This window comes from Pleuronectes platessa, chromosome 10 (genome assembly GCF_947347685.1).
Source record: "Pleuronectes platessa chromosome 10, fPlePla1.1, whole genome shotgun sequence".
In the NCBI taxonomy this organism is placed as follows: Eukaryota; Metazoa; Chordata; class Actinopteri; order Pleuronectiformes; family Pleuronectidae; genus Pleuronectes; species Pleuronectes platessa.
The window spans coordinates 4,357,842-4,385,044 of record NC_070635.1 but is presented as its reverse complement, the minus strand read 5'-3'; the positions used below and the strand labels follow the sequence as shown (position 1 = coordinate 4,385,044).

Below are 27,203 nucleotides of genomic sequence, written 5' to 3'. Positions count from 1 at the left end.
GATATTGCCCAAATCCCAGGACATGCAGCATCCTGTTACATCCTCTGGGAGACTGAGTTCCTTGACTGTCTTAAGACAAAGGGAACATGTGGCACTCTGGGAGACTGAGTTCACTCCAGAACATGCGGCTTGCCTGTTTCCAGTTTGACTGAAGGGAGGCCTGTGGTTTGCACAAAAACCATGTCCCAACAGTAGTGTTTTGACAACAAGGTGATGTGTAATTGACATCAGTGTGTAATGAAGGAAGTCAGAGTCTAATGCAGATAAGGGAGTGTGAAGTGGTGCCAAATTGCGTTGAGCGATTGGTACATGAAGTGAAGGTTGTGCAAATTGTGCAGAATTTTCGTTTTTGTGTGTTAACAACTGAGAAAACTAATTCCTGTCTCAAACTTGGCCTACAGAACCAGTCTGAACTGGCTCGGACAAACGGCCTTAGTTCTTCTATATAAGATCCTTGCATTTGACTGTTCTCCATCTTCACTGAGATCCCTGTGACTCTCTTTGTTGATCCTTTCTGCAGAAAGCTCCTATTAAAATACACAAAGACAAATATGGTGTTCCAGCCTCTTACACATCACAGTGTGTAAAAGCCTGTCGATGTGCACAGGAAAAACATTTCTCAGCAGTGACTTCCTTAAACGGTTGAGTGTGATAATTGGGGAGTAGACAGAAAAGCAACAAGAGCAGAAGTCACTTCAGAGCAGAAACAGAGAGAGAGGGAGAGAGAAAGGTAAAATACAACATTTAACTAATGCTTGACTTATATAATGTTCTGAAATGTAAAGGCTTATGTAACCATCTTTGCCTCATTCCTGGCTTTGCTGGTGAAGGGAAGGTGTGAGATGTAAATCGATTCAGAGCTGCTGCTTGTTCTTGTAAAAGAGCAACTCAAGGAAAATCTGAACAGGCAGCATCCTTTATTAAGACGATGATTTCGATGGTAGACTGTCCTCTGGTTCCGTTACTGTATTTTCTGTGTCAGGTTCGTTGGAGGAAGAAGAAGAAGAAGAGATGTTTGTTCTCATCTGGGCGACTCTGCTTTTCTCTGTGAGACTCAGTGATGCTGAGACAGGTATTCACTTTTTATTTTACTTATATGCCAACTTTATAGTTATGAAGAAAATAGGTGGAAATAGTTTGCCATTAAAACAATTTGCTACTGACAAGGTTTTAATTTGGGATTAGGATTTCAACTATACATTTGTTTTCCAAAGTATTATACGTTGATTATTGGAATTCTTCTGTGTCGTGTTTGCTGACCTCATTTCATATATATATATATATATATATATATATATAAAACTGTGTAAAACTGACAGATTCACATGTTCTATTTTTTTTAAGTAGCCTTTCTTCTTTTTTTTGGTATATTTTAAAAGTTTAAATAATCTCTCTCCCTGTTTTTCTCTTAATGTTTGCATTAACAGGTTCTTCAGTGTGGGGGAAACAAAGTTGTCCGTTGACAGATTACTGTATCACTCTAGTTGAAGGAGAAATAACAGCGGAGGCCGGACTCTGTGTCGTGATACCATGCTCCTTCACTGTTCCTGAGAATATCAAAGTCTTACATATAGTTTGGTTGAAATGTGAATCGACCAAACAGAGATGTGGTTATGGAGAAATGATTTTCAACAGTAACACCTCCAGCGATCAGGTTCAGTCGGAGTTTAAAGGACGAGTGTCACTGCTGGAGTCTGATGTGAGCCAAAAAAACTGCAGCATCATCGTCAATGACCTGAAGGAGTCGGACTCTGGAACATATCAACTCAGAGTTGAAGCTTCACCGAGGAGAGGTTCATATAAATTCTCCCAAAGAGCAACTGTCTCTGTTCAAGGTATGAACCATCCTGCTGTATGACATGTTTGGTGTTTTGGGGCCATAGGCTGCAAATAAACATGAACAACACTTCCCCATTTCCTTCCGTTGTGCAAAATACGTGTGATGCCACGTTACACTTTTGGTGTCAAAGTTTGCACAGTAGAGATTTTGGGATGTAGAGTGGTGTCAAAGTCCTGTCAGTACATGGGCTCAACCGATTGTAAGACCAGTTAAGATGTTTCATCCCGTTACAGAGGCTAACACCAAAAAACGTATTAGAAACAAACTTTCTGAAGAATTTGCAATTTAACAAACATCAGTGTGATATGATCTCCTGGAAGTGACGGAAACAGTTCTTGTGAAAAGTTCATTTGAGGTGAAGTTTGAGTTTTTGATCCATGTCCCATTTACTAACATGGAGGTGGCAACCACCAGAGGGTGATCAAGGGAATTTGGCTTTCATGTCGTCCATCTTTATTCACAGTCTATGGGTGGGACATAAAGTAATTTTGGCCGTTGTTTAGCTGATGCAGATTCCTATCGTTGCCCCATTTAAAAAAATGTGAATGAAGTGAATGATGACATTCTGATCTGACTCCATTCATGAACTGGTCTCCCATCAGGTCTGAGTCAGAGGCCCACAGTGATGATTCCACCTCTGACTGAAGGACAGCTGACCACACTGACCTGCACTGCTCCTGGTCTCTGCTCTGGATCTGAACCTACATTCACCTGGAGGTGGCGAGGAAGAGGAGAGAGCGACGCTGAACTCACAGGAAACATCACGGCCTTCAAAACTGAGAATGTGACTGAGTTCGCTAAGAGAAGCAGCTCGACTCTGTCCTTCTCCCCTTCAGCTGAACATCACAGAACCAACATCACCTGCAGGATCCTCTTCCAAGGACACGTGAGCACAGAGGAGACGGCGACTCTGAGTGTGAGCTGTGAGTAGAGCTACTTCATTTCTGAGGGGGGGTATTTTTACAACAAGAAACTTTGTTCTTAACCACATTATATGACTGTGCAACGTGTGTTTATCTATCGTAGATGTGAAGGAAGTCAGATTAACCCAAAATGTGTTAGTGAGGGCGAGACTCTGACTCTGAAGTGCACTGTTGAAGGTTTCCTTCCATCGCGGATCACATGGACTAATGCACTTGTGATGGTGAATGGATAAACAAGGAGGATATATTCTACATTACTGTGTATAAAGTAAATACTGATCAGACGTGCTGGTTCCAAAAAGAAGAAAACATTACTCCACAATATGATGTCATTCAAAATAAGGTTTAGCAAACCTGATCAGAAATAAGTAAAAAAATGGAACACTTACCTAAAATCAGTGGCTGTTAGGGTTAACCCTTTGCTAGGAAGAGAAATTGCTGAGAGAAAAATTGAAAGTTTCATCAGGAGAATCTAAAGCCAGTTCCTTTTTATCTTTTATTGTTTCAATGCCCATTAACTGGTGTGAAAATACGTTTCAAAACACACACACATCACGGAGTCGGCAGAGAAGCAGGAGCTTGACGGGAGGAGCTCCGTGATGCTGAGCTGCTTCAGTCACAGCTTTCCCCCAGTCCAACACTACTCATGGTACAGGAAGAGTCAGGGAGAGGAACAGGATGAACTTGTGTCCAAGCATCAAAACCACACAGTGTACTCAAACCAGTCAGGAGTCTACTACTGCGTCGCAGAAAATGAAGTAGATCAAAGTTTGTCTGATCCCGTCCATCTGTTTGAACGTGAGTGAATTTCAAGACCTTATAACTGTGTGTTTTATTGTTCAGGAGACATGTGGTGGTTTATATCAGATCATGTTTTCTGGTTGTCCATCTGTACATCCCATTTCCTGCATCCTTCGCACAAAAACAAAATAAGAATCAAGGAGTAAATGATTTGATTTCGGTAGCCAAAGGTGAAGCTCGATATGATGCTCTCTCTCTTTTAGCCACAGGAAACTCTCTGCACATCCTGAAGTTCCTCGTTCCTGCTCTATTTGTCCTGATGATTATCATTTTAATCGTCATAGTTTTAAGGTGAATGAATAAGAAGTGCATTTGATTAAATAAATACATTTCAGAGATGGTTCCGGCATGTGTAACCACATCATGTCCCTCTTTGTTTTCAGACTCAGGAGGAAAAAATCTATTCAACAAGGAACAAAAAACACCAAATCCCCTTCTGGTTTTTCGGAGCAGTTGAGTCGTCCAGACGCCCCTGAACACCAGCCTCTTCCAGACAGCACGTACGACCACACCCACTCAACACACTGTCCCCACCCAGGACAAGGATCATCATGTGGGACAGAGTCAGACATGGACTGCTGCTCATGCTGGAGTCAAAGCATCCATTTATTTTCTATATCCTCCGACATGAATAGCACAATGAAAGTCTGCCCTGTTATTTTTTTAAGTCATTCACTCTGTATGCATATGTTTATTCTTACATATCTTTTATATTCCACAGGCCTCCGACCGACATCAACCTTGTTTACAGCATTTTGAATCTGCCCCAGGTGAGTCCCAGGTTGAGACAACACTTTAAACTAGAAAACAATAAGTTAAAACAGTCTTTAAACAGAGACTTTAGTAAAACTCAAGAAGATTTATATTAAAAAGAGTTTAATTCAAAGTGTCTAGTCATGGTGGCCTGTTGTCAGAACCGTGTCTTAGCACAATAGATTTTTTAATTATTTAACAACCAGTTGTTGAAACTTCAACATTTATATCTAATTGGCTTTATGTATATTGAAATCATAGGAAACAGTGATTAAGGAGAGTACAAGTTTAACATTCAGGATATTTAAGCCTCTGCCTCATCACTTCTGACCTGTTACAGCTGTAAAACTACTGATTCTTCCAAATACTCTAAAGCAAATCTAGATATATCTACTTAACAAATCTAGAAAAATCTCTGTAAAAAACAACAAAAATGGTTGATTTTCAGTGCTTACGAATTGAAAACAAAATTAAAATGCAGTTTGTAGTTGTACTGCATCTCAGAACCATATGTACATCAATATATAACCTTCATGACTTAAATGTACAGACATGTAGCTGACATGTTGAGAGAACGTTAAAGTAAAGGTGATCAATAACAATCATGGTTTATGCCAACTGTAGGGGCGTGCTTAGGCCCGATTTAAGCTGGTCTATTCATTCTGTTGGGAGAACTGCTACTCGATAGACGTAAGTGTTATAACTCTGCTAAGAAATTGTTTCTCAACCAGCGAACGTGGTAAAGTTGACTGTTATTGCAATTAATTGTTTTGGCTATTATGCCAATTCATTTTTCTCATTACAAAGTATTTGTTTTTCACTCTTTTGTTTTATTTTATATTGTCATTATTAATGCTGCCCTTTTGGGCCTTCTTTTTGGGAAAACAAAAATTCCCATCACACAAACTACATCTCTAACACCTCCTGAGAGTTTTTCTACCTATGTCAACCGCTCTTGTACATCTCTCTTTAACACGCATGCACAGGGGAAAACTACCTGCAGTTTCTAGCCCCAAGCCGGTTTCAAGGTTCCCCTCATCGCCTTTATATTATTTTAGATATATTTCTCTTATTTTAGATATTTTTCACGATATTCAAGAGTAATCTGGAAATGTGTTGAAATATCAAAGTTAATTTCGCAGACCCTCTGCAATGCCGTCACGGACCACCAGGGGGCCGCAGACCCCTGTTTGAAAACCCCTGCTCTAAAGTCATAATTTCAATCATATGTTATCAAATATGTTTTAATGGTGATATTACAAAGCATCCAAAGTCCCAGAATCTGTTATTTGTTTTATTTTGAGAACACACGATGCAAGGATCTGAAACAAGACAACAACATGTGCACATCATTTTTAAAAATTATGAATAAATAATCTATCAGGATATCTTCAACCCCTCAAATTGACCATGTAGAGCTACTGCCTTCCATCTTCTATCATCAGTATTAATCTGGCTCTACAGGCAGATGTGTCTTGTACTGTTCAAGCTGTTGCTTTTCCCTCCTTGTTCTTCCATATCCTGCCCTCACTGTTTGTCCTGTCAGTAGCTCTCTATCAGTGCACTTATATCTCAGTATACTGGGGCCAGTGATTAAAAGATAACCTGTACAGCATCCATTTTAGAGCATGAATGAAGAGATTCAGTTGCTGCTTGATAATCACTGATGTTTTCTGTCTGCATCTGCTCAGGCTGCCTCTGCACAAAACCACACAAGACGGCAAGCTGGAAACACCGAGGAGGATTCTGTCAACTACGCTCCTCTGAACTTTAAGAATAATCTGAAGTGAGAATTTAATCTTTGTGTTACAATACCAGAACAACAAAGTCGTTATTAATCAGCACATGTCATGTTGATATTTGTTTTTCAAGGAAGAAGCAAAGAAAGGTGGAAGAAGACTCTGTGTATGCGAAGGTGTCCAAGCCAACACGAGTTAAAAAGGTCAGGAACCGTGACCTCTCATTTCTTTATATCAGTCCGTATATTTTGCTATTAGGTGAATTTAATCCAGAAATTGTAGCACAAATAATCTATAAACTACCTTCACTCTCATCCTAGAATGAACCAGAGAGCCTGCAGGACTATGATGACATTAGTGATGCAGCTGCACGTGCACCAACATCTCCAACTCTATTTGACGACCACACCAGTGAAGGTGAAGTGGAGCTGAACTTTCCACAGGTGAGATTCACAGGGACGCCCCGACGTCAGACGACCAACAGAGACTCCAGCAGCTCACACCAAGATGAGAGTCTTTACTCTAACGTCAGGATTTGACCGAGATGTTCTCGTCCTGCTTTTTACAGCTACCTCGGGCCTGAGGAAGTTTATATTCACAATAAGTCATCACAGAGAGTCTGAAGCGTTCATGTGTTAAACCGTGTTGCCATTTGGAGTATTTTAAAACTAGTTAGCAAGAAGACACAGAAGTTACATTACTGAGCTAAAATATAATATATCAATATTTAAAACTGTTAATTAAAGGTTCTGGAGAAAATAGTGAACAAAGCTAAATGTGAGGGATAAACGGTTAAAATCCTTATTTTGAAACTTAAAATGTAAATAATGTGAGTGTAAAATGGTTGTATAATTAACTTTTTATATAATCTATAAATGACATGCAGTTAGATAAGAAATGCTGAGAATAACTGCTGAATGTTTTTTTTTGTGCTTTCCAGTGTTGTGAACTTAATCCAAACCCACACACATGAAATGTAAATATCCTGTTGCTCAAAATAAAATGAAATATGTTTGAACAAATTATGAACTTTAAGTTTATTGACATTATTGTTGGATTTGTGAACATGTCACAGTGTGAAAGAGTTTCGGGAACATGCATGTACACACAAAATGCATTGCGTCAAGAAAGCACATTATTTTGTGATGCATTTCTATCAACGGACCATTTAAACCTTAAATTACGTCTTGAAAAAGAACACATGCATGTGAGCAGGCACGTGCACAAATTTCGCCCCGACATGCTCGGCGGCGCTCACTAGAGACAGGGAGAGAGATACTGACAGACAGACAGACAGACAGACAGACAGACAGACAGGCAGACAGGCAGAGAATTTAAAGGCAGTTTTACTGTTCTACTATTTATTTATTATTATTATTTTTAATTTCATAAATAATTTTGGCAATGGGTGCCCTTTTTTTTGGTTTGAGCACCTGCCGCCCAAAATGTCTATGCACGTGCCTGCATGTGACTGAGGTGTAATGTTTCTAAATGTCTTCTTACAGTTTTTCACAATTGTTAACACACGTTTTTCAAAACAATAACGGCTTTCTCAAAACTGCACACAGACAACTAAAAACCTCACACACAAAATGCTAAACCTGACACTCCCTTTGCAAGATGACTCTTTGCCATCAAATCTCTTACCTGTTCACAAATTTCCTCAATTGGATTCAGGAAAGGAGAATAAGGTGGAAGGTATAGAATGGAAAAACACAGTGTGGATCGATCACGTTGTCCCAGAAGCATTTAACAGTTACAGGCAATTTCGCAGCTTGACCAGTTAACATTGAATATCTGATATTCAAATGTTAGAACGTTCAACTAGAATTATTAGCAACAATAGCAATCTTTTAGGGTAACACTATGGGACTTAAAGTGGTAGTTCTTAATAATTAATTATTAATAAATATTTAATTTATGAGTAAATTAAATTTCACCACAATGCACTTGTTTGTAAATACGGTTGAATGTCTACTCCGGTAGCAGACTAGTGGAATTGAATTCAAGCCTCTGGCTTGACTGAAAATTCCAAATTCACCTATTTCTGGCTTTTGCCAAAAATGAAAAACACATTAATATTGCATAGTCATGAAGTTTTTGCCAACTGTACTCTGCTTCACAGGGCTACACCATTTATGTTAATTAGGTGCAGCGTTCCGCCCTCACACGGGGATCCATTTATGTTGTGCAATAGTACCTAAAAAGTGTTACCATAGAATGGTGTGCCTTTAGGCACTCAATAAATTTGGTTATCAAAATAAAATGTAAAACATTAATATTTAAAATATTAATATTAAATCATAACTTTAATTGGTTAAAGTTCTCGCGGGGCACCACCCTTCATAGAAGGGAAAAGATAGCCAATTTATTGATTAAGATCAGTCTCATTTAGATCTAGTTCAATTAGAAATCTCAATATTTTACCATTAAAGATTATATAATGAACAATGAAGGTTTATGGAGTTCTTAACAGTGTAACAGTTGGCAAGATTCACTTATGCAATATTAATGACAGAACATTTGTGAAAGAAGAACATTTATTATGAACATAATAAAGTATAAAAACACAAATTACTAAACAATCAAACTAACTAACAAGGAGGTGTGTGAGTGTGTGTGTGTGAATGTAAATTAGCATGCTTTAAAAATGGTCCCTAAGATAAGAGCCCCCCCCCTTCTTCTGAGGTTGCTTTATGGGGGTAGGTTTAATTAGGTGGAGACTATGCGTGTGTCTGTGGAGATGTTAATCAGATAATGCAAGAGTCAGAGAGACCTACAAAGGAGGCCTATGAAGGGCCTAACTAACAATTACTTTCAAATAACTTGTTGCCACAATATCACAACACATATCAAACTTATAAACACACACCGATCAAATAAACAGTCTTGCTTAGCGTAGTATAATTATTAAGCCCAGATTATGTTACCGGTCCGAGGGAAAGGGGAAAAGAAGTTGCAGTCCAGTTGTAGTTCTGTGACGTCTCCTGGGTTGGTGGTCGTAGAGTTCTGCATTCGCGATTCTGTCGAGCTGTGTGCTCAGATGCTGGTTGAAGTTTTCCTGCAGGACATCGCGTCGCTACGAGGAGTTTTGTAGAGCTTGAAGGGCGAGGAGATTTCCTTGAGAGGGGTGAGCTGGGAGCTGCACCTCTGACCTCCGGTTGTGGGTTGGAAGAGAAGGAAGCTGGATCAGCCAGGCCCCCCCCCCCCCCTTGGCGATGTAGGAGAGAGAGGCTGTAGCAGCCTTCCGTCCTTGGAGGGATGAGAGAAGAGAGGCTTTAGCAGCCTTCCGCCCTCGGGAGGATTGGAGAAAGAGAGAGATTTTAGGCAGACCTCTCCTTATATTGGCCCCGGTGACCTCACAGGTCTTGGACCAGAGTGACCAATAGGAGTGACCCCCCAGGTTCTTGACACCTTTGTGTGATATTGCCCAAATCCCAGGACATGCAGCATCCTGTTACATCCTCTGGGAGACTGAGTTCCTTGACTGTCTTAAGACAAAGGGAACATGTGGCACTCTGGGAGACTGAGTTCACTCCAGAACATGCGGCTTGCCTGTTTCCAGTTTGACTGAAGGGAGGCCTGTGGTTTGCACAAAAACCATGTCCCAACAGTAGTGTTTTGACAACAAGGTGATGTGTAATTGACATCAGTGTGTAATGAAGGAAGTCAGAGTCTAATGCAGATAAGGGAGTGTGAAGTAGTGCCAAACTGGGTCGAGCGATTGGTACATGAAGTGAAGGTTGTGCAAATTGTGCAGAATATTCGCTTTTTGTGTGTTAACAACTGAGAAAACTAATTCCTGTCTCAATCTTGTCCTACAGAACCAGTCTGAACTGGCTCGGACAAACGGCCTTAGTTCTTCTATATAAGATCCTTGCATTTGACTGTTCTCCATCTTCACTGAGATCCCTGTGACTCTCTTTGTTGATCCTCCAGCAGAAAGCTCCTATTAAAATACACAAAGACAAATATGGTGTTCCAGCCTCTTACACATCACAGTGTGTAAAAGCCTGTCGATGTGCACAGGAAAAACATTTCTCATCAGTGACTTCCTTAAACGGTTGAGTGTGATAATTGGGGAGTAGACAGAAAAGCAACAAGAGCAGAAGTCACTTCAGAGCAGAAACAGAGAGAGAGGGAGAGAGAAAGGTAAAATACAACATTTAACTAATGCTTGACATATATAATGTTCTGAAATGTAAAGGCTTATGTAACCATCTTTGCCACATTCCTGGTGAAGGGAAGGTGTGAGATGTAAATCGATTCAGAGCTGCTGCTTGTTCTCCTAAAAGAGCGACTCAAGGAAAATCTGAACAGGCAGCATCCTTTATTAAGACGATGATTTCGATGGTCGACTGTCCTCTGGTTCCGTTACTGTATTTTCTGTGTCAGGTTCGTTGGAGGAAGAAGAAGAAGAAGAGATGTTTGTTCTCATCTGGGCGACTCTGCTTTTCTCTGTGAGAGTCAGCGATGCTGAGACAGGTATTCACTTTTTATTAGGGCCCGAGCACCGAAATCGGTGAGAGGACCTATTGAAATTGAAATGATTCTTATTAGGGCCCGAGCACCGATTTCGGTGAGAGGACCTATTGAAATTGAAATGATTATTATTATTCCTATTATTATTATTTTGCTGTGTCGTTAATGAATTGGCTTTTTGAGGGTTTTACCATGCTCAAAAAGTTGTAAAAGTTTGCAGTAAGTTAGAAAGTCGTGAAAATTTACGTATTCTGGGGTATTTGGAAATGGGCGTGGCAAAATGGCTCAACAGCGCCACCAACGGAGAGCCCCTCATTTACGGAGATGCACCTCATTTAGCATTCACTGATCCTCACGAAATTGAAGACAGTTGTGTATCATCACCAGATGTACAAAAAAGCCTCTTGGAGCATTATGAAAAACGCAACAGGAAGCCCGCCATTTTTGATTTAGTGACTATTTTGGTCATATTCCATAATTTTTTACTTTAATGTACTTCTCGTAGAGCTTTCATCAGATCAACTTAAAATTTAGACGACTGTCATCACAACAAAATGAAGATCTAAAGTTATCAAAGAAAAAACTTTTCGCCACACCGTCTGACTGTGGCGGGGCGTCAAAGTGTGACGAAATGCCATCAAAACACGAGCTTCTATATCTCAGACATATTTGGTCCCATGGACTCCAAACTACACATGTAAGACAAGAGTCGCGACCTGAAGACAACAACACAAAAATCTTGACTTAAAATGACAGCGCCCCCTGGTGGCAGCAGGAAATGTCTTGTTTTTGGTACATGTTCTATTTTTATGTACTTCTCGGAGAGCTTTCATCAGATCAACAAAAAATTTAGATGAGTGTCATCACAACAATATGGAGATAAAAAGTTATCAAAGAAACAACTTTCTGACACACCGTCTGACCGTGGCGTGGCGGCAAAGTGTGATGAACGCCATGAAAACACAAGCTTCTATATCTTAGACATATTTGGTCCCATCGACTCCAAACTAGACATGTAAGACAAGAGTCGCGACCTGATGACATCTACAAAGACACCATGACTTAAAATCATAGCGCCACCTGCTGGCTACAGGAAGTGAAGCGTTTATTGCTGCGGAGCTTAAAACGCACGCAAGGCAGAGACGTGCGCTTGGTCATCGATCGCTCTCTCTTCCCCGACCGCAACAGACTTGAAATTGCCTGTGCTCGGGCCCGTTAGTGCTACAACGTAGCCCTAGTTAGGGCCCGAGCACCGATTTCGGTGAGAGGACCTATTGAAATTGAAATGATTATTATTATTCTTCTTATTAGGGCCCGAGCACCGAAATCGGTGAGAGGACCTATTGAAATTGAAAAGATTATTATTAGGGCCCGAGCACCGAATGGTGAGAGGCCCTATTGAAATTGTAGGCATTATTAGGGCCCGAGCACCGAATGGTGAGAGGCCCTATTGAATCTGTAAGGATTTTTATTAGGGCCCGAGCACCGAAATCGGTGAGAGGACCTATTGAAATTGAAAAGATTATTATTATTATTATTTTTCTTCGCTCAGTGAATTGGCTTTTTGAGGGCTTTAACGTGCTCAAAAAGTTTCTAAAGTGTACAGTAAATTAGAAATGTGCGCAAGTTTACGTATTCTGAAGTATTTGGGAACGGGTGTGTCAAAACCGCTCAATAGCGCCACCTACGGAAAAGCCCCTCATTTAGCATTCACCGATCATCAAAAAAAACAAAGACTATTGTGTATCATGACTAGATGCACAAAAAAGTCCATCAGTGCATTATGAATAACGCAACAGGAAGCCCGCCAGTTTGACTTTAGTGGCCATTTTGGTCATATTCGATATTTTTTCTTTTAAGTACTCCTCCTACAGCTTTCATCAAATCAACTTACAATTTAGACGATCGTCATCACAACAAAATGGAGATCTAAAGTTATTGAAGGATTAAGTTTTAGCAAAACCGTCTGACCGTGGTGTGGCCTCAAAGTTTGATTAAACGCCATCAAAACACAGGCTCCTGTATCTTGGACATATTTTGTCCAATCGAGTCCAAACTATACACATAAGACAAGAGTCGCGACCTGAAGACATCGGTACAGAAATCGTGACTTAAAATCACAGCGTCCCCTGGTGGCAACAGCAAATGTCTTGTTTTTCTATGTCTTACAGTTTGACTCACTTCTCGTAGGGCCTTCATCAAATCAACGTAAAAATTTGATGCATGTGTACAAAACAAGATGAAGATCTAAAGTTATCAAAATTTAAACTTTTCATCAATCTGTGTGACCGTGGTGAGGCTTATAAATTTGATAAACAAAATGAAAACACCATGTCTGTAGTTAATGGTCCAACACTGCTCTCTAGTGACTTAATATTGAATTACACCTGTAGTGCCAATATTAAGGCACCAGAGGTCAGTGTAACACCATGGTTTGATCAAGACACAAAATGTAACTATTGAAAAAGCCATTTCGTCCCCTCTTCCCCCAATTTAAATCTGTCTGGAGCCGCACAACATATTTGATAACACAGGTTATAAAGTTATATATATACATATATATATATATAGTTATACAATATATATAAAAACTATAGTTTGTTGCATTTATTAAATAACAGAACGACAATAAAGACAACTGTTGACATTTAACTGGTATTTTTACCTGCTACAAAATAGGAAAACACCATACTCTGACCATGGCGTGGAGTCAAAGTCTGATCACATGCCATCAAAACACGAGCGTCTGTATCTTGGACATATTTGGTCCAATCAACTCCAAACTAGACATGTAAGACAAGAGTCGCGATCTGATGACATCTACAAGGACACCATGACTTAAAATCCTAGCGCCACCTGCTGGCTACAGGAAGTGAAGCGTTTATTCTTGCTGCAGAGCTTAAAACGCACGCAAGGCAGAGACGTGCGCTTGGTCATCGATCGCTCTCTCTTCCCCGACCGCAACAGACTTGAAATTGCCTGTGCTCGGGCCCGTTAGTGCTACAACGTAGCCCTAGTTATTATTATTTTGCTGTGTCGTTAATGAATTGGCTTTTTGAGGGCTTTAACATGCTCAAAAAGTTTTAAAAGTTTGCAGTAAGTTAGAAAGTCGTGAAAATTTACGTATTCTGGGGTATTTGGAAATGGGCGTGGCAAAATGGCTCAACAGCGCCACCAACGGAGAGCCCCTCATTTACGGAGATGCACCTCATTTAGCATTCACTGATCCTCACGAAATTGAAGACAGTTGTGTATCATCACCAGATGTACAAAAAAGCCTCTTGGAGCATTATGAAAAACGCAACAGGAAGCCCGCCATTTTTGATTTAGTGACTATTTTGGTCATATTCCATAATTTTTTACTTTAATACACTTCTCGTAGAGCTTTCATCAGATCAACTTAAAATTTAGACGACTGTCTTCACAACAAAATAGAGATCTAAAGTTATTGAAGGATTAAGTTTTAGCAAAACCGTCTGACCGTGGTGTGGCCTCAAAGTTTGATTAAACGCCATCAAAACACGGGCTCCTGTATCTTGGACATATTTTGTCCAATCGAGTCCAAACTATACACATAGGACAAGAGTCACGACCTGAAGACATCTGTACAGAAATCGTGACTTAAAATCACAGCGTCCCCTGGTGGCAACAGGAAATGTGTTTTTTTTGTACGTGTTATGTTTTTATGTACTACTCGGAGAGCTTTCATCAGATCAACTTAAAAATTAGATGAGACTCTACAAAACAAGATGAAGATCTAAAGTTATCAAAATTTAAACTTTTCATCAATCTGTGTGACCGTGGTGAGGCTTAAAATCTTGATGTGCAAAATGAAAAGACATGTTTTCATTTCAACCATGTATGTGTTTCATGGTGTTATACTGACCTCTAGTGGCTTTATATTGCCGGCACAACCTACTTGTACCGCAATATTAAGTCACTAGAGGGCAGTGTAGGATCATGGTTTGACCAAGGCACAAATTGTGTCACCTAAGGCAGGGGTAGGCAACCTTTACTATTTCCTCCACTCTTCCCCCAATTTAAAGCTGTCTGTTGCCGCACAACATATTTGATAACACAGGTTATAAAGTTATTTATATATATATATATATATATATATATATATATATAGTCATGCAATATATATAAAAACTATAGTTTGTTGCATTTATTAAATAATAGAACGACAATAAAGACAACTGTTGACATTTAACTGCTATTTTTACCTGTTACAAAATAGGAAAACACCAAACTCTGACCATGGCGTGGAGTCAAAGTCTGATCACACGCCATCAAAACACGAGTGTCTGTATCTTGGACATATTTGGTCCAATCAACTCCAAACTAGACATGTAAGACAAGGGTCGCGACCTGATGACATTTACAAAGACATCATGACTTAAAATCCTAGCGCCACCTGCTGGCTACAGGAAGTGAAGCGTTTATTGTTGCTGCAGAGCTTAAAACGCACGCAAGGCAGAGACATGCGCTTGGTCATCGATCGTTCTCTCTTCCCCGACCGCAACAGACTTGAAATTGCCTGTGCTCGACCACTCTTCCCCCAATTTAAAGCTGTCTGGTGCCGCACAACATATTTGATAACACAGGTTATAAAGTTATATATATATATATATATATATATATAGTCATGCAATATATATAAAAACTATAGTTTGTTGCATTTATTAAATAATAGAACGACAATAAAGACAACTGTTGACATTTAACTGCTATTTTTACCTGTTACAAAATAGGAAAACACCAAACTCAGACCATGGCGTGGAGTCAAAGTCTGATCACACGCCATCAAAACACGAGTGTCTGTATCTTGGACATATTTGGTCCAATCAACTCCAAACTAGACATGTAAGACAAGGGTCGCGACCTGATGACATCTACAAAGACATCATGACTTAAAATCCTAGCGCCACCTGCTGGCTACAGGAATTGAAGCGTTTATTGTTGCTGCAGAGCTTAAAACGCACGCAAGGCAGAGACATGCGCTTGGTCATCGATCGTTCTATCTTCCCCGACCGCAACAGACTTGAAATTGCCTGTGCTCGACCACTCTTCCCCCAATTTAAAGCTGTCTGGTGCCGCACAACATATTTGATAACACAGGTTATAAAGTTATATATATATATATATATATATATAGTCATACAATATATATAAAAACTATAGTTTGTTGCATTTATTAAATAATAGAACGACAATAAAGACAACTGTTGACATTTAACTGCTATTTTTACCTGTTACAAAATAGGAAAACACTAAACTCTTACCATGGCGTGGAGTCAAAGTCTGATCACACGCCATCAAAACACGAGCTTCTATATCTCAGACATATTTGGTCCCATGGACTCCAAACTACACATGTAAGACAAGAGTCGCATCCTGAAGACAACAACACAAAAATCTTGACTTAAAATGACAGCGCCCCCTGGTGGCAGCAGGAAATGTCTTGTTTTTGGTACATGTTCTATTTTTATGTACTTCTCGGAGAGCTTTCATCAGATCAACAAAAAATTTAGATGAGTGTCATCACAACAATATGGAGATAAAAAGTTATCAAAGAAACAACTTTCTGACACACCGTCTGACCGTGGCGTGGCGGCAAAGTGTGATGAACGCCATGAAAACACAAGCTTCTATATCTTAGACATATTTGGTCCCGTCGACTCCAAACTAGACATGTAAGACAAGAGTCGCGACCTGATGACATCTACAAAGACATCATGACTTAAAATCATAGCGCCACCTTCTGGCTACAGGAAGTGAAGCGTTTATTCTTGCTGCAGAGCTTAAAACGCACGCAAGGCAGAGACGTGCCCTTGGTCATCGATCGCTCTCTCTTCCCCGACCGCAACAGACTTGAAATTGCCTGTGCTCGGGCCCGTTAGTGCTACAACGTAGCCCTAGTTAGGGCCCGAGCACCGAAATCGGTGAGAGGACCTATTGAAATTGAAAAGATTATTATTATTATTATTTTTCTTCGCTCAGTGAATTGGCTTTTTGAGGGCTTTAACGTGCTCAAAAAGTTTCTAAAGTGTACAGTAAATTAGAAATGTGCGCAAGTTTACGTATTCTGGAGTATTTGGGAACGGGTGTGTCAAAACCGCTCAATAGCGCCACCTACGGAAAAGCCCCTCATTTAGCATTCACCGATCATCAAAAAAAAAAAAGACTATTGTCTATCATGACTAGATGCACAAAAAAGTCCATCAGTGCATTATGAATAACGCAACAGGAAGCCCTCCAGTTTGACTTTAGTGGCCATTTTGGTCATATTCGATATTTTTTCTTTTAAGTACTCCTCCTACAGCTTTCATCAAATCAACTTACAATTTAGACGATCGTCATCACAACAAAATGGAGATCTAAAGTTATTGAAGGATTAAGTTTTAGCAAAACCGTCTGACCGTGGTGTGGCCTCAAAGTTTGATTAAACGCCATCAAAACACAGGCTCCTGTATCTTGGACATATTTTGTCCAATCGAGTCCAAACTATACACATAAGACAAGAGTCGCGACCTGAAGACATCGGTACAGAAATCGTGACTTAAAATCACAGCGTCCCCTGGTGGCAACAGCAAATGTCTTGTTTTTCTATGTCTTACAGTTTGACTCACTTCTCGTAGGGCCTTCATCAAATCAACGTAAAAATTTGATGCATGTGTACAAAACAAGATGAAGATCTAAAGTTTTCAAAATTTAAACTTTTCATCAATCTGTGTGACCGTGGTGAGGCTTATAAATTTGATAAACAAAATTAAAACACCATGTCTGTAGTTAATGGTCCAACACTGCTCTCTAGTGACTTAATATTGAATTACACCTGTAGTGCCAATATTAAGGCACCAGAGGTCAGTGTAACACCATGGTTTGATCAAGACACCAAATGTAACTATTGAAAAAGCCATTTCGTCCCCTCTTCCCCCAATTTAAATCTGTCTGGAGCCGCACAACATATTTGATAACACAGGTTATAAAGTTATATATATACATATATATATATATAGTTATACAATATATATAAAAACTATAGTTTGTTGCATTTATTAAATAACAGAACGACAATAAAGACAACTGTTGACATTTAACTGGTATTTTTACCTGCTACAAAATAGGAAAACACCATACTCTGACCATGGCGTGGAGTCAAAGTCTGATCACATGCCATCAAAACACGAGCGTCTGTATCTTGGACATATTTGGTCCAATCAACTCCAAACTAGACATGTAAGACAAGAGTCGCGATCTGATGACATCTACAAGGACACCATGACTTAAAATCCTAGCGCCACCTGCTGGCTACAGGAAGTGAAGCGTTTATTCTTGCTGCAGAGCTTAAAACGCACGCAAGGCAGAGACGTGCGCTTGGTCATCGATCGCTCTCTCTTCCCCGACCGCAACAGACTTGAAATTGCCTGTGCTCAGGCCCGTTAGTGCTACAACGTAGCCCTAGTTATTAGGGCCCGAGCACCGAAATCGGTGGGAGGCCCTATTGAAATTGAAATGATTATTATTATTATTATTATTATTATTTTTCTTAGCTTAAATGAATTGGCTTTTTGAGGGCTTTAATGTGCTCAAAAAGTTGTAGGAGTTTGCAGTAAATTCGAAGGCGGCGAAAATTTACGTATTCTGGAGTATTTTGAAAAGGGCGTGGCAAAATGGCTCAAGAGCGCCACCTACGGAAAAGCCCCTCATTTAGCATTCACCGATCATCAAAAAAAACAAAGACTATTGTGTATCATGACTAGATGCACAAAAAAGTCCATCAGTGCATTATGAATAACGCAACAGGAAGCCCGCCAGTTTGACTTTAGTGGCCATTTTGGTCATATTCCATATTTTTTGTTTTAAGTACTCCTCTTACAGCTTTCATCAAATCAACTTACAATTTAGACGATCGTCATCACAACAAAATGGAGATCTAAAGTTATTGAAGGATTAAGTTTTAGCAAAACCGTCTGACCGTGGTGTGGCCTCAAAGTTTGATTAAACGCCATCAAAACACGGGCTCCTGTATCTTGGACATATTTTGTCCAATCGAGTCCAAACTATACACATAAGACAAGAGTCGCGACCTGAAGACATCGGTACAGAAATCGTGACTTAAAATCACAGCGTCCCCTGGTGGCAACAGCAAATGTCTTGTTTTTCTATGTGTTACAGTTTGATTCACTACTCGTAGGGCCTTCATTAAATCAACGTAAAAATTTGATGCATGTGTTCAAAACAAGATGAAGATCTAAAGTTAACGAAATTGCAACTTTTCATAATACTGTGTGACCGTGGTGTGGCTTCCAGTTTGAGGAATGAAAACATCTATATCTGGCAGATGTGCTGCAATATTTAGTCACTAGATGGCAGTGTCAGACCATGCTTTGTGTTATCTATGCATTAACAGACTGTGTTTACAGGGTGGCCAACTTTAGAGGAGAATTAAACCTTTTACAGCATTGCTCAAACTTTGGTTTTAGTCTCAATCGCTAAGTTCTTCCTTCATGACAACTCTGAGGGGGGTGTATTTTATTTTAACTCCCTCGTTTAAGCGATATAGATGTTTGAAATTCACGTGACGTCACAGTGTAAGCTGTGTTGTGTGTTGTGAGTTCGGCTTCAACCAGTTACAAGTGAACGCCTCATGAAATGGCTTACACCCACATACCCGGTAAATTAGACACTTTGATGTTCTGCTCCTTCTCCTGACGGTCACGGTAACGATGTCTGCGCCTCCGTTTCTGTGGTAAGTCACGTTAAGTATTTTATTTCGATGTGATTCGCAGGGTGCCTTTGAATCAGCCGTGATAGCTACGGGACGCTAATCCGGGAGCTACATACCAGCTCAGTGTATATCAACGGGTTCGATGCGAATGCCAGCTGTTACCGAAACAACCGCCATGAACCCAGGTCCACCAAGCAGAGATAAGCGTTCGTTTATAAGGATGACTCTGAGACAGGAGACTGTGTGTCGGCTTCATTTTCGCTAGCGCCGGAGGCTAACTAGCTCGCTAACAAGCAAGCTAACAATATCTTCGAATGTGTGCAGTAACTGTTCTTCGATTCGATTGGGGTTATTACCGACATGAAAGGACATGAGCGGGTCCACCCAGCAGATATAAGCGTTACTTTATGCGGATGACTCTGAGACAGGAGACTGTGTGTCGGCTTGTAAGTTAGTTTCGCTAGCGGGCTAGCGATGCTAACTGAAACCTGAGAAACCTGAGTGTTTAAAGTCACATCTGCATTGCAAGAGCAGCTGTTCAAAGGAGCATTACGTGTTCTAAAGCTCTTTCTTCAGAGTAGTGTTGTAACGTGTTACAGTGAAAAGTAACCGTGTCTCCCACCTTCAGTATTTAAATCGTTAATCTCAGACAGACTTCACTGAATTCTTTTGTTAAATATGAGTAAATCATAGCCTTGTAACTTTACTAGAACAGACAGTGTCATACAGAATTGTAGGCTAATATGCACTACCTATTTCCTAAGCTGAAATGATTATGATCTCATTAACTTTGAATTAATATTTTATTATTACCATGTAAAAGTCTGTTAAGCAGATAACATGGCACATGTATGACTTAACATATCTGTGTATTTGTGTTCAATGTTCCTCTAGGATGTCCAGCGTGAGACACAACTTGAATCCAACCAGACTGAACACTGACTCCAGGTACAGACCTGTTTTCATTACTTACAAAGTATTGCACATAATACATAATGTGTTAAATTATAATGCAATACTTTTAATGTGAAATAGCTCCATACTAAACATTCATTGTCATGGTAGTGCACGTTTTAATCCAAAAGCATATTCAAATACATAGTTGAATATCCACCGAAAATAAGAATACACACTTTGTTCATATGTAACTCTAATAAATACTGTATAAGTTACATTTTGCTCCGGAATTGAACTGTGTTAAAGCGGTTCACATGGAAAATATATGTTCAATTATGTGAAGGGTGATTTTCATTACTATTATACTAATGGAGATTTAGCACTTGCTACACATTGTAAGAGCAGCTGTGCAAAGGAGCACTACGTATCCTAAGGCTCTTTATTCAGAGTCACATTGTTGATGTCCTGTCACGTGTTACAGTGAAAAATAACCGTGTCTACTAGTGTTTACATCGTTAATCTCAGGCAGACTTCCCTGAATTATTTTGTTAAATATAAATACATTATAGCCTTGTAACTTTACTAGAACAGACAGTGTTCATAGAGAATTTGAAAATGATGTACACTACCTATTTCCTAAGATGAAATGATTATGATCTGATTATTTTTATGTTTCCTCTCATTTTATTAGGGACGGACGAGCCTGAAGGACACAGCTGTGATGACCAATTGACCATGTTTTGTCTCTTATGGCAAAGCAGAAATATTAAACACTGGGTTCTTATCTAAAGTGTATCAAATCAGAAAGCAAAAGATACACATTGTTGTTATAAGTTTTTATTATATTAAACAACCATAATGAAGATAGAAATGAATTCTTATCCATGCCACTTAGCAATGACTGCCACCACCAAACAGTTGCAGGCCATCTTTATTTAAGGGAGGAATTTAGAAGTGTTGTGTAGCTTCTGATGATGATTCAGTCGTCCACGTGTTGACCACCATGTTGCTGCTGACGACGTCAGGTGCTGCAGTTCCTCATCTATGAAGAGAAGAAACGCACTGTTAAAGAATGTTTTGAGTTGTGTATGAAGCACAACAGATTTCAGATAGAACCGTTGTACTGTGGTCTGGGTTTGTATCCTAATGGTTAAATGCACATATTTTAAGTTGCTTTTGATAAAAGTACTGAAAGAAATACAACATTGTAAAAATAGATAAAATGTCTTTCTACCTCATCTGTAATATTCAAGGTGATAATCTCCCACAGAGCTATTGATAACAGTCCACATCAAGTCTCTCCACTTCCCTCAGTGTGAAAACATAATTATATAATTAATTTGAGAACTGTTTACAACACTGATGTGTGGAGATTAAAATCATATCTAAACTGTCTAATTCACTGTAAAACTCCATGACATTCGCAGGCCATCTGTAGTTAAGGGAGCAACGTATGGAGTGATGTGTAGAGGGCAGAAACTTGGACTATGGGCAGAGAAGGTCTCTGGTTCGTCTCCGGTTCGACTCCACGGAGAGACAACAAAAGACAAACCTGGATTGATCTGTCCAAAAATCCAAGAGTCTCCCTACCCTCTCTAGTGCCCCTGAGCAAGGCACCTCACTCCCCCAACATCTGCTCCGTGAGCGCCGTACATGGTCGCTCACTGCTCTGTGTGTCCTGCACCAGATGGGTAAAAAGCAGAGATTAAATTTCCCTACCTGCATGAGTGTGCCTTTGCATGTCTGTGCATGTGTTTGGGACGAATAAATGGATCTTAATCTTAATCTTTTAATCTTAATCAGTTGTCTTCCAGTTGACCAGCATGAAGCTGCAAATCTCCACCATGTTGCTGCTGAGGACATCAGGAGCTGCATTAATGAGGAGCAGAAGCGCACTGTTATGAATGTTTTGTGTTGTGTATGAAGCACCACATATTTCAGATAGAACCGATGTACTGGGGTCTGGGTTTGTATACTAATGGTTAAATGCACATACTTTAAATCGCTTTTGATAAAACGTGAGAAAGAAATACAACATTGTACACATAGATAAAATGTCTTTCTACCTCATCTGTAATATTCAAGGTGATGATCTCCCACAGAGCTGTTGATAACAGTCCACATCAAGTCTCTCCACTTCCCTCAGTGTGAAAACATAATTATATAATTAACTGGAGAAGTGTTTACAACACTGATGTGTGGACATTATAATCTTATCTATACTGTCTACTTGACTCTACAACTCCTTGACAGACTAAATAACGATGTGAAAATAGTAATGGTGAATATATCAGCCTGTATCAGAATAATGGTGAAACATAGTTATTATCACATGCAACTTACACATGTAGCATATTGATATTAACTTATTAAAATAAAACAAAGTCACAGCCAAACATACGACTCTGCAGTTAACTTGCTTCAATGTGTTCATTAGACGTGTTAAATAAACTAACTTTTATAACAATTTTATATTAAAAAAGCCTTGAGGCATGTAAGTATATGGTGATAGTTAAAGCAATAGGTTTGGTTGTATGGTTTCAAGGTTACTTACCTCTAGTTCATAGAGCCTCCTGCTGGCTACAGGAAGTGAAGCAATAATCCTTGCCGCAGTGCACAAACGCATGCAACGCAGAGACGAGCGCTTGGTCATTGAACGTTCTCTATTCACCGACCGCAACAGAATAGAAATTGCCTGTGCTCGGGCCCGTTAGTGCTACAACGTAGCCCTAGTTAGGGCCCGAGCACCGAAATCGGTGAGAGGACCTATTGAAATTGAAATGATTATTATTATTCTTATTAGGGCCCGAGCACCGATTTCGGTGAGAGGACCTATTGAAATTGAAATGATTATTATTATTCTTATTAGGGCCCGAGCACCGAAATCGGTGAGAGGACCTATTGAAATTGAAATGATTATTAGGGCCCGAGCACCGATTTCGGTGAGAGGACCTATTGAAATTGAAATGATTATTATTATTCTTATTAGGGCCCGAGCACCGAAATCGGTGAGAGGACCTATTGAAATTGAAAAGATTATTATTATTATTATTTTTCTTCGCTCAGTGAATTGGCTTTTTGAGGGCTTTAACGTGCTCAAAAAGTTTCTAAAGTGTACAGTAAATTAGAAATATGCGCAAGTTTACGTATTCTGAAGTATTTGGGAACGGGTGTGTCAAAACCGCTCAATAGCGCCACCTACGGAAAAGCCCCTCATTTAGCATTCACCGATCATCAAAAAAAACAAAGACTATTGTGTATCATGACTAGATGCACAAAAAAGTCCATCAGTGCATTATGAATAACGCAACAGGAAGCCCGCCAGTTTGACTTTAGTGGCCATTTTGGTCATATTCGATATTTTTTCTTTTAAGTACTCCTCCTACAGCTTTCATCAAATCAACTTACAATTTAGACGATCGTCATCACAACAAAATGGAGATCTAAAGTTATTGAAGGATTAAGTTTTAGCAAAACCGTCTGACCGTGGTGTGGCCTCAAAGTTTGATTAAACGCCATCAAAACACAGGCTCCTCTATCTTGGACATATTTTGTCCAATCGAGTCCAAACTATACACATAAGACAAGAGTCGCGACCTGAAGACATCGGTACAGAAATCGTGACTTAAAATCACAGCGTGCCCTGGTGGCAACAGCAAATGTCTTGTTTTTCTATGTCTTACAGTTTGACTCACTTCTCGTAGGGCCTTCATCAAATCAACGTAAAAATTTGATGCATGTGTACAAAACAAGATGAAGATCTAAAGTTATCAAAATTTAAACTTTTCATCAATCTGTGTGACCGTGGTGAGGCTTATAAATTTGATAAACAAAATGAAAACACCATGTCTGTAGTTAATGGTCCAACACTGCTCTCTAGTGACTCAATATTGAATTACACCTGTAGTGCCAATATTAAGGCACCAGAGGTCAGTGAAACACCATGGTTTGATCAAGACACAAAATGTAACTATTGAAAAAGCCATTTCGTCCCCTCTTCCCCCAATTTAAATCTGTCTGGAGCCGCACAACATATTTGATAACACAGGTTATAAAGTTATATATATACATATATATATATATATATATAGTTATACAATATATATAAAAACTATAGTTTGTTGCATTTATTAAATAACAGACCGACAATAAAGACAACTGTTGACATTTAACTGGTATTTTTACCTGCTACAAAATAGGAAAACACCATACTCTGACCATGGCGTGGAGTCAAAGTCTGATCACACGCCATCAAAACACGAGCGTCTGTATCTTGGACATATTTGGTCCAATCAACTCCAAACTAGACATGTAAGACAAGAGTTGCGATCTGATGACATCTACAAGGACACCATGACTTAAAATCCTAGCGCCACCTGCTGGCTACAGGAAGTGAAGCGTTTATTGTTGCTGCAGAGCTTAAAACGCGCGCAAGGCAGAGACATGTGCTTGGTCATCGATCGTTCTCTCTTCCCCGACCGCAACAGACTTGAAATTGCCTGTGCTCGGGCCCGTTAGTGCTACAACGTAGCCCTAGTTATTATTATTTCGCGGAGCGCAATGAATTGGCTTTTTGAGGCCTTTAACATGCTCAAAAAGTTGTAAAAGTTTGCAGTTGGTTAGAAAGTCGTGAAAATGTACGTATTCTGGGGTATTTGGAAATGGGCGTGGCAAAATGGCTCAACAGCGCCACCAACGGAGCTTCCCCTCATTTACTGAGAAGCACCTCATTTAGCATTCACTGATCCTCATGATTTTGAAGAAAGTTGTGTATCATGACCAGACGCACAAAAAAGCCACTCGGAGCATTATGAAAAACGCAACAGGAAGCCAGCAATTTAGGATTTAGTGGCCATTTTGGGAATATTCCATGTTTTTTTCTATGATACACTTGTAGCAGAGCTTTCATCAGATCAACTTACAATTTAGACGAGTGTCCTCACAACAAAATGGAGATCTAAAGTTATCAAAGAAACAACTTTTCGCCACACCGTCTGACTGTGGCATGGCATCAAAGTGTCACGAAACGCCATCAAAACACGAGCTTCTATATCTCAGATATATTTGGTCCCATGGACTCCAAACTACACATGTAAGACAAGAGTCGCGACCTGAAGACAACAACACAAAAATCTTGACTTAAAATGACAGCGCCCCCTGGTGGCAGCAGGAAATGTCTTGTTTTTGGTACATGTTCTATTTTTATGTACTTCTCGGAGAGCTTTCATCAGATCAACAAAAAATGTAGATGAGTGTCATCACAACAATATGGAGATAAAAATTTATCAAAGAAACAACTTTCTGACACACCGTCTGACCGTGGCGTGGCGGCAAAGTGTGATGAGCGCCATGAAAACACAAGCTTCTATATCTTAGACATATTTGGTCCCATCGACTCCAAACTAGACATGTAAGACAAGAGTCGCGACCTGATGACATCTACAAAGACACCATGACTTAAAATCATAGCGCCACCTGCTGGCTACAGGAAGTGAAGCGTTTATTCTTGCTGCAGAGCTTAAAACGCACGCAAGGCAGAGACGTGCGCTTGGTCATCGATCGCTCTCTCTTCCCCGACCGCAACAGACTTGAAATTGCCTGTGCTCGGGCCCGTTAGTGCTACAACGTAGCCCTAGTTTTACTTATATGCCAACTTTATGGTTATGAAGAAAATAGGTGGAAATAGTTTGCTATTAAAAAGATTTGCTACTGACAAGGTTTTAATTTGGGATTAGGATTTCAACTATACATTTGTTTTCCAAAGTATTATACGTTGATTATTGGAATTCCTCTGTGTCGTGTTTGCTGACCTCATTTCATATATATATATATATATATATATATATATATATATATATAAAAAACTGTGTAAAACTGACAGATTCACATGTTCTATTGTTTTTTAAGTAGCCTTTCTTCTTTTTTGGTATATTTTAAAAGTTTAAATAATCTCTCTCCCTGTTTTTCTCTTAATGTTTGCATTAACAGGTTCTTCAGTGTGGGGGAGAACAAGTTGTCCGTTGACAGATTACTGTATCACTCTAGTTGAAGGAGAAATAACAGCGGAGGCCGGACTCTGTGTCGTGATACCATGCTCCTTCACTGTTCCTGAGGATATCAAAGTCTTACATATAGTTTGGTTGAAATGTGAATCGACCAAACAGAGATGTGGTTATGGAGACAGGATTTTCAACAGTAACACCTTCAGCGATCAGGTTCAGTCGGAGTTTAAAGGACGAGTGTCACTGCTGGAGTCTGATGTGAGCAAGAAAAACTGCAGCATCATCGTCAATGACCTGAAGGAGTCGGACTCTGGAACATATCAACTCAGAGTTGAAGCTTCACCGAGTTCAGGTTCATATAATTTCCCCCAAAGAGCAACTGTCTCTGTTCAAGGTATGAACCATTCTGCTGTATGACATGTTTGGTGTTTTGGGGCCATAGGCTGCAAATAAACATGAACAACACTTCCCCATTTTCCTTCCGTTGTACAAAATACGTGTGATGCCACGTTACACTTTTGGTGTCAAAGTTTGCACAGTAGAGATTTTGTGATGTAGAGTGGTGTCAAAGTCCAGTCAGTATATGGCCTCAACCGATTGTAAGACCAATTAAGATGTTTCATCCCGTTACAGAGGCTAACACCAAAAAACGTATTAGAAACAAACTTTCTGAAGAATTTGCAATTTAACAAACATCAGTGTGATATGATCTCCTGGAAGTGACGGAAACAGTTCTTGTGAAAAGTTCATTTGAGGTGAAGTTTGAGTTTTTGATCCATGTCCCATTTACTAACATGGAGGTGGCAACCACCAGAGGGTGATCAAGGGAATTTGGCTTCACTTTAGTGGAGCTGTCATGTCGTCCATCTTTATTCACAGTCTATGGGTGGGACATAAAGTAATTTTGGCCGTTGTTTAGCTGATGCAGATTCCTATCGTTGCCCCATTTTTTAAAAAGTGAATGAAGTGAATGATGACGTTCTCATCTGACTCCATTCATGAACTGGTCTCCCATCAGGTCTGAGTCAGAGG

The 27,203-nt window shown here is 39.7% G+C and overlaps 2 protein-coding genes and 1 long non-coding RNA gene across 3 annotated transcripts; all 3 read left to right on the top strand.

The window, feature by feature from the left end:
• The first annotated feature begins 655 nt into the window (after positions 1–655).
• Positions 656–7,081, top strand: LOC128449232 (sialic acid-binding Ig-like lectin 14). The gene is made up of 5 exons (XM_053432295.1): positions 656–1,072; positions 1,428–1,835; positions 2,443–3,855; positions 3,948–6,103; positions 6,190–7,081. The coding sequence occupies exons 1-3, from the start codon at positions 1,012–1,014 to the stop codon at positions 2,769–2,771; spliced, it is 798 nt and encodes a 265-aa protein (XP_053288270.1). The 5' UTR covers positions 656–1,011; the 3' UTR covers positions 2,772–3,855; positions 3,948–6,103; positions 6,190–7,081.
• Positions 3,902–26,640, top strand: LOC128449178 (uncharacterized). The gene is made up of 7 exons (XM_053432231.1): positions 3,902–3,916; positions 4,018–4,127; positions 4,286–4,334; positions 6,009–6,103; positions 6,190–6,269; positions 10,452–10,541; positions 26,158–26,640. Exons 1-7 carry the CDS (start codon positions 3,902–3,904, stop codon positions 26,586–26,588), a joined length of 870 nt encoding a protein of 289 aa, XP_053288206.1. The 3' UTR covers positions 26,589–26,640.
• Positions 18,723–22,186, top strand: LOC128449231 (uncharacterized). Its single transcript, XR_008339855.1, has 3 exons — positions 18,723–19,293; positions 20,167–20,220; positions 20,861–22,186. It is a non-coding gene; the product is annotated as an uncharacterized LOC128449231 (long non-coding RNA).
• Positions 26,641–27,203: the final 563 nt, after the last annotated feature.

Excerpts from the sequence above, each read along its gene's own strand:
- LOC128449178 (XM_053432231.1), top strand. Across the intron at positions 6,104-6,189 it reads AACTTTAAGAATAATCTGAA|GAAGAAGCAAAGAAAGGTGG; the intron begins GTGAGAATTTAA and ends TTGTTTTTCAAG. Across the intron at positions 6,270-10,451 it reads AGTTAAAAAGGTCAGGAACC|GTTCGTTGGAGGAAGAAGAA; the intron begins GTGACCTCTCAT and ends TTTCTGTGTCAG.
- LOC128449232 (XM_053432295.1), top strand. The coding sequence starts at position 1,012 with ATGTTTGTTCTCATCTGGGCGACTCTGCTTTTCTCTGTGAGACTCAGT. Across the intron at positions 1,073-1,427 it reads ACTCAGTGATGCTGAGACAG|GTTCTTCAGTGTGGGGGAAA; the intron begins GTATTCACTTTT and ends TTGCATTAACAG. Across the intron at positions 1,836-2,442 it reads AGCAACTGTCTCTGTTCAAG|GTCTGAGTCAGAGGCCCACA; the intron begins GTATGAACCATC and ends GTCTCCCATCAG.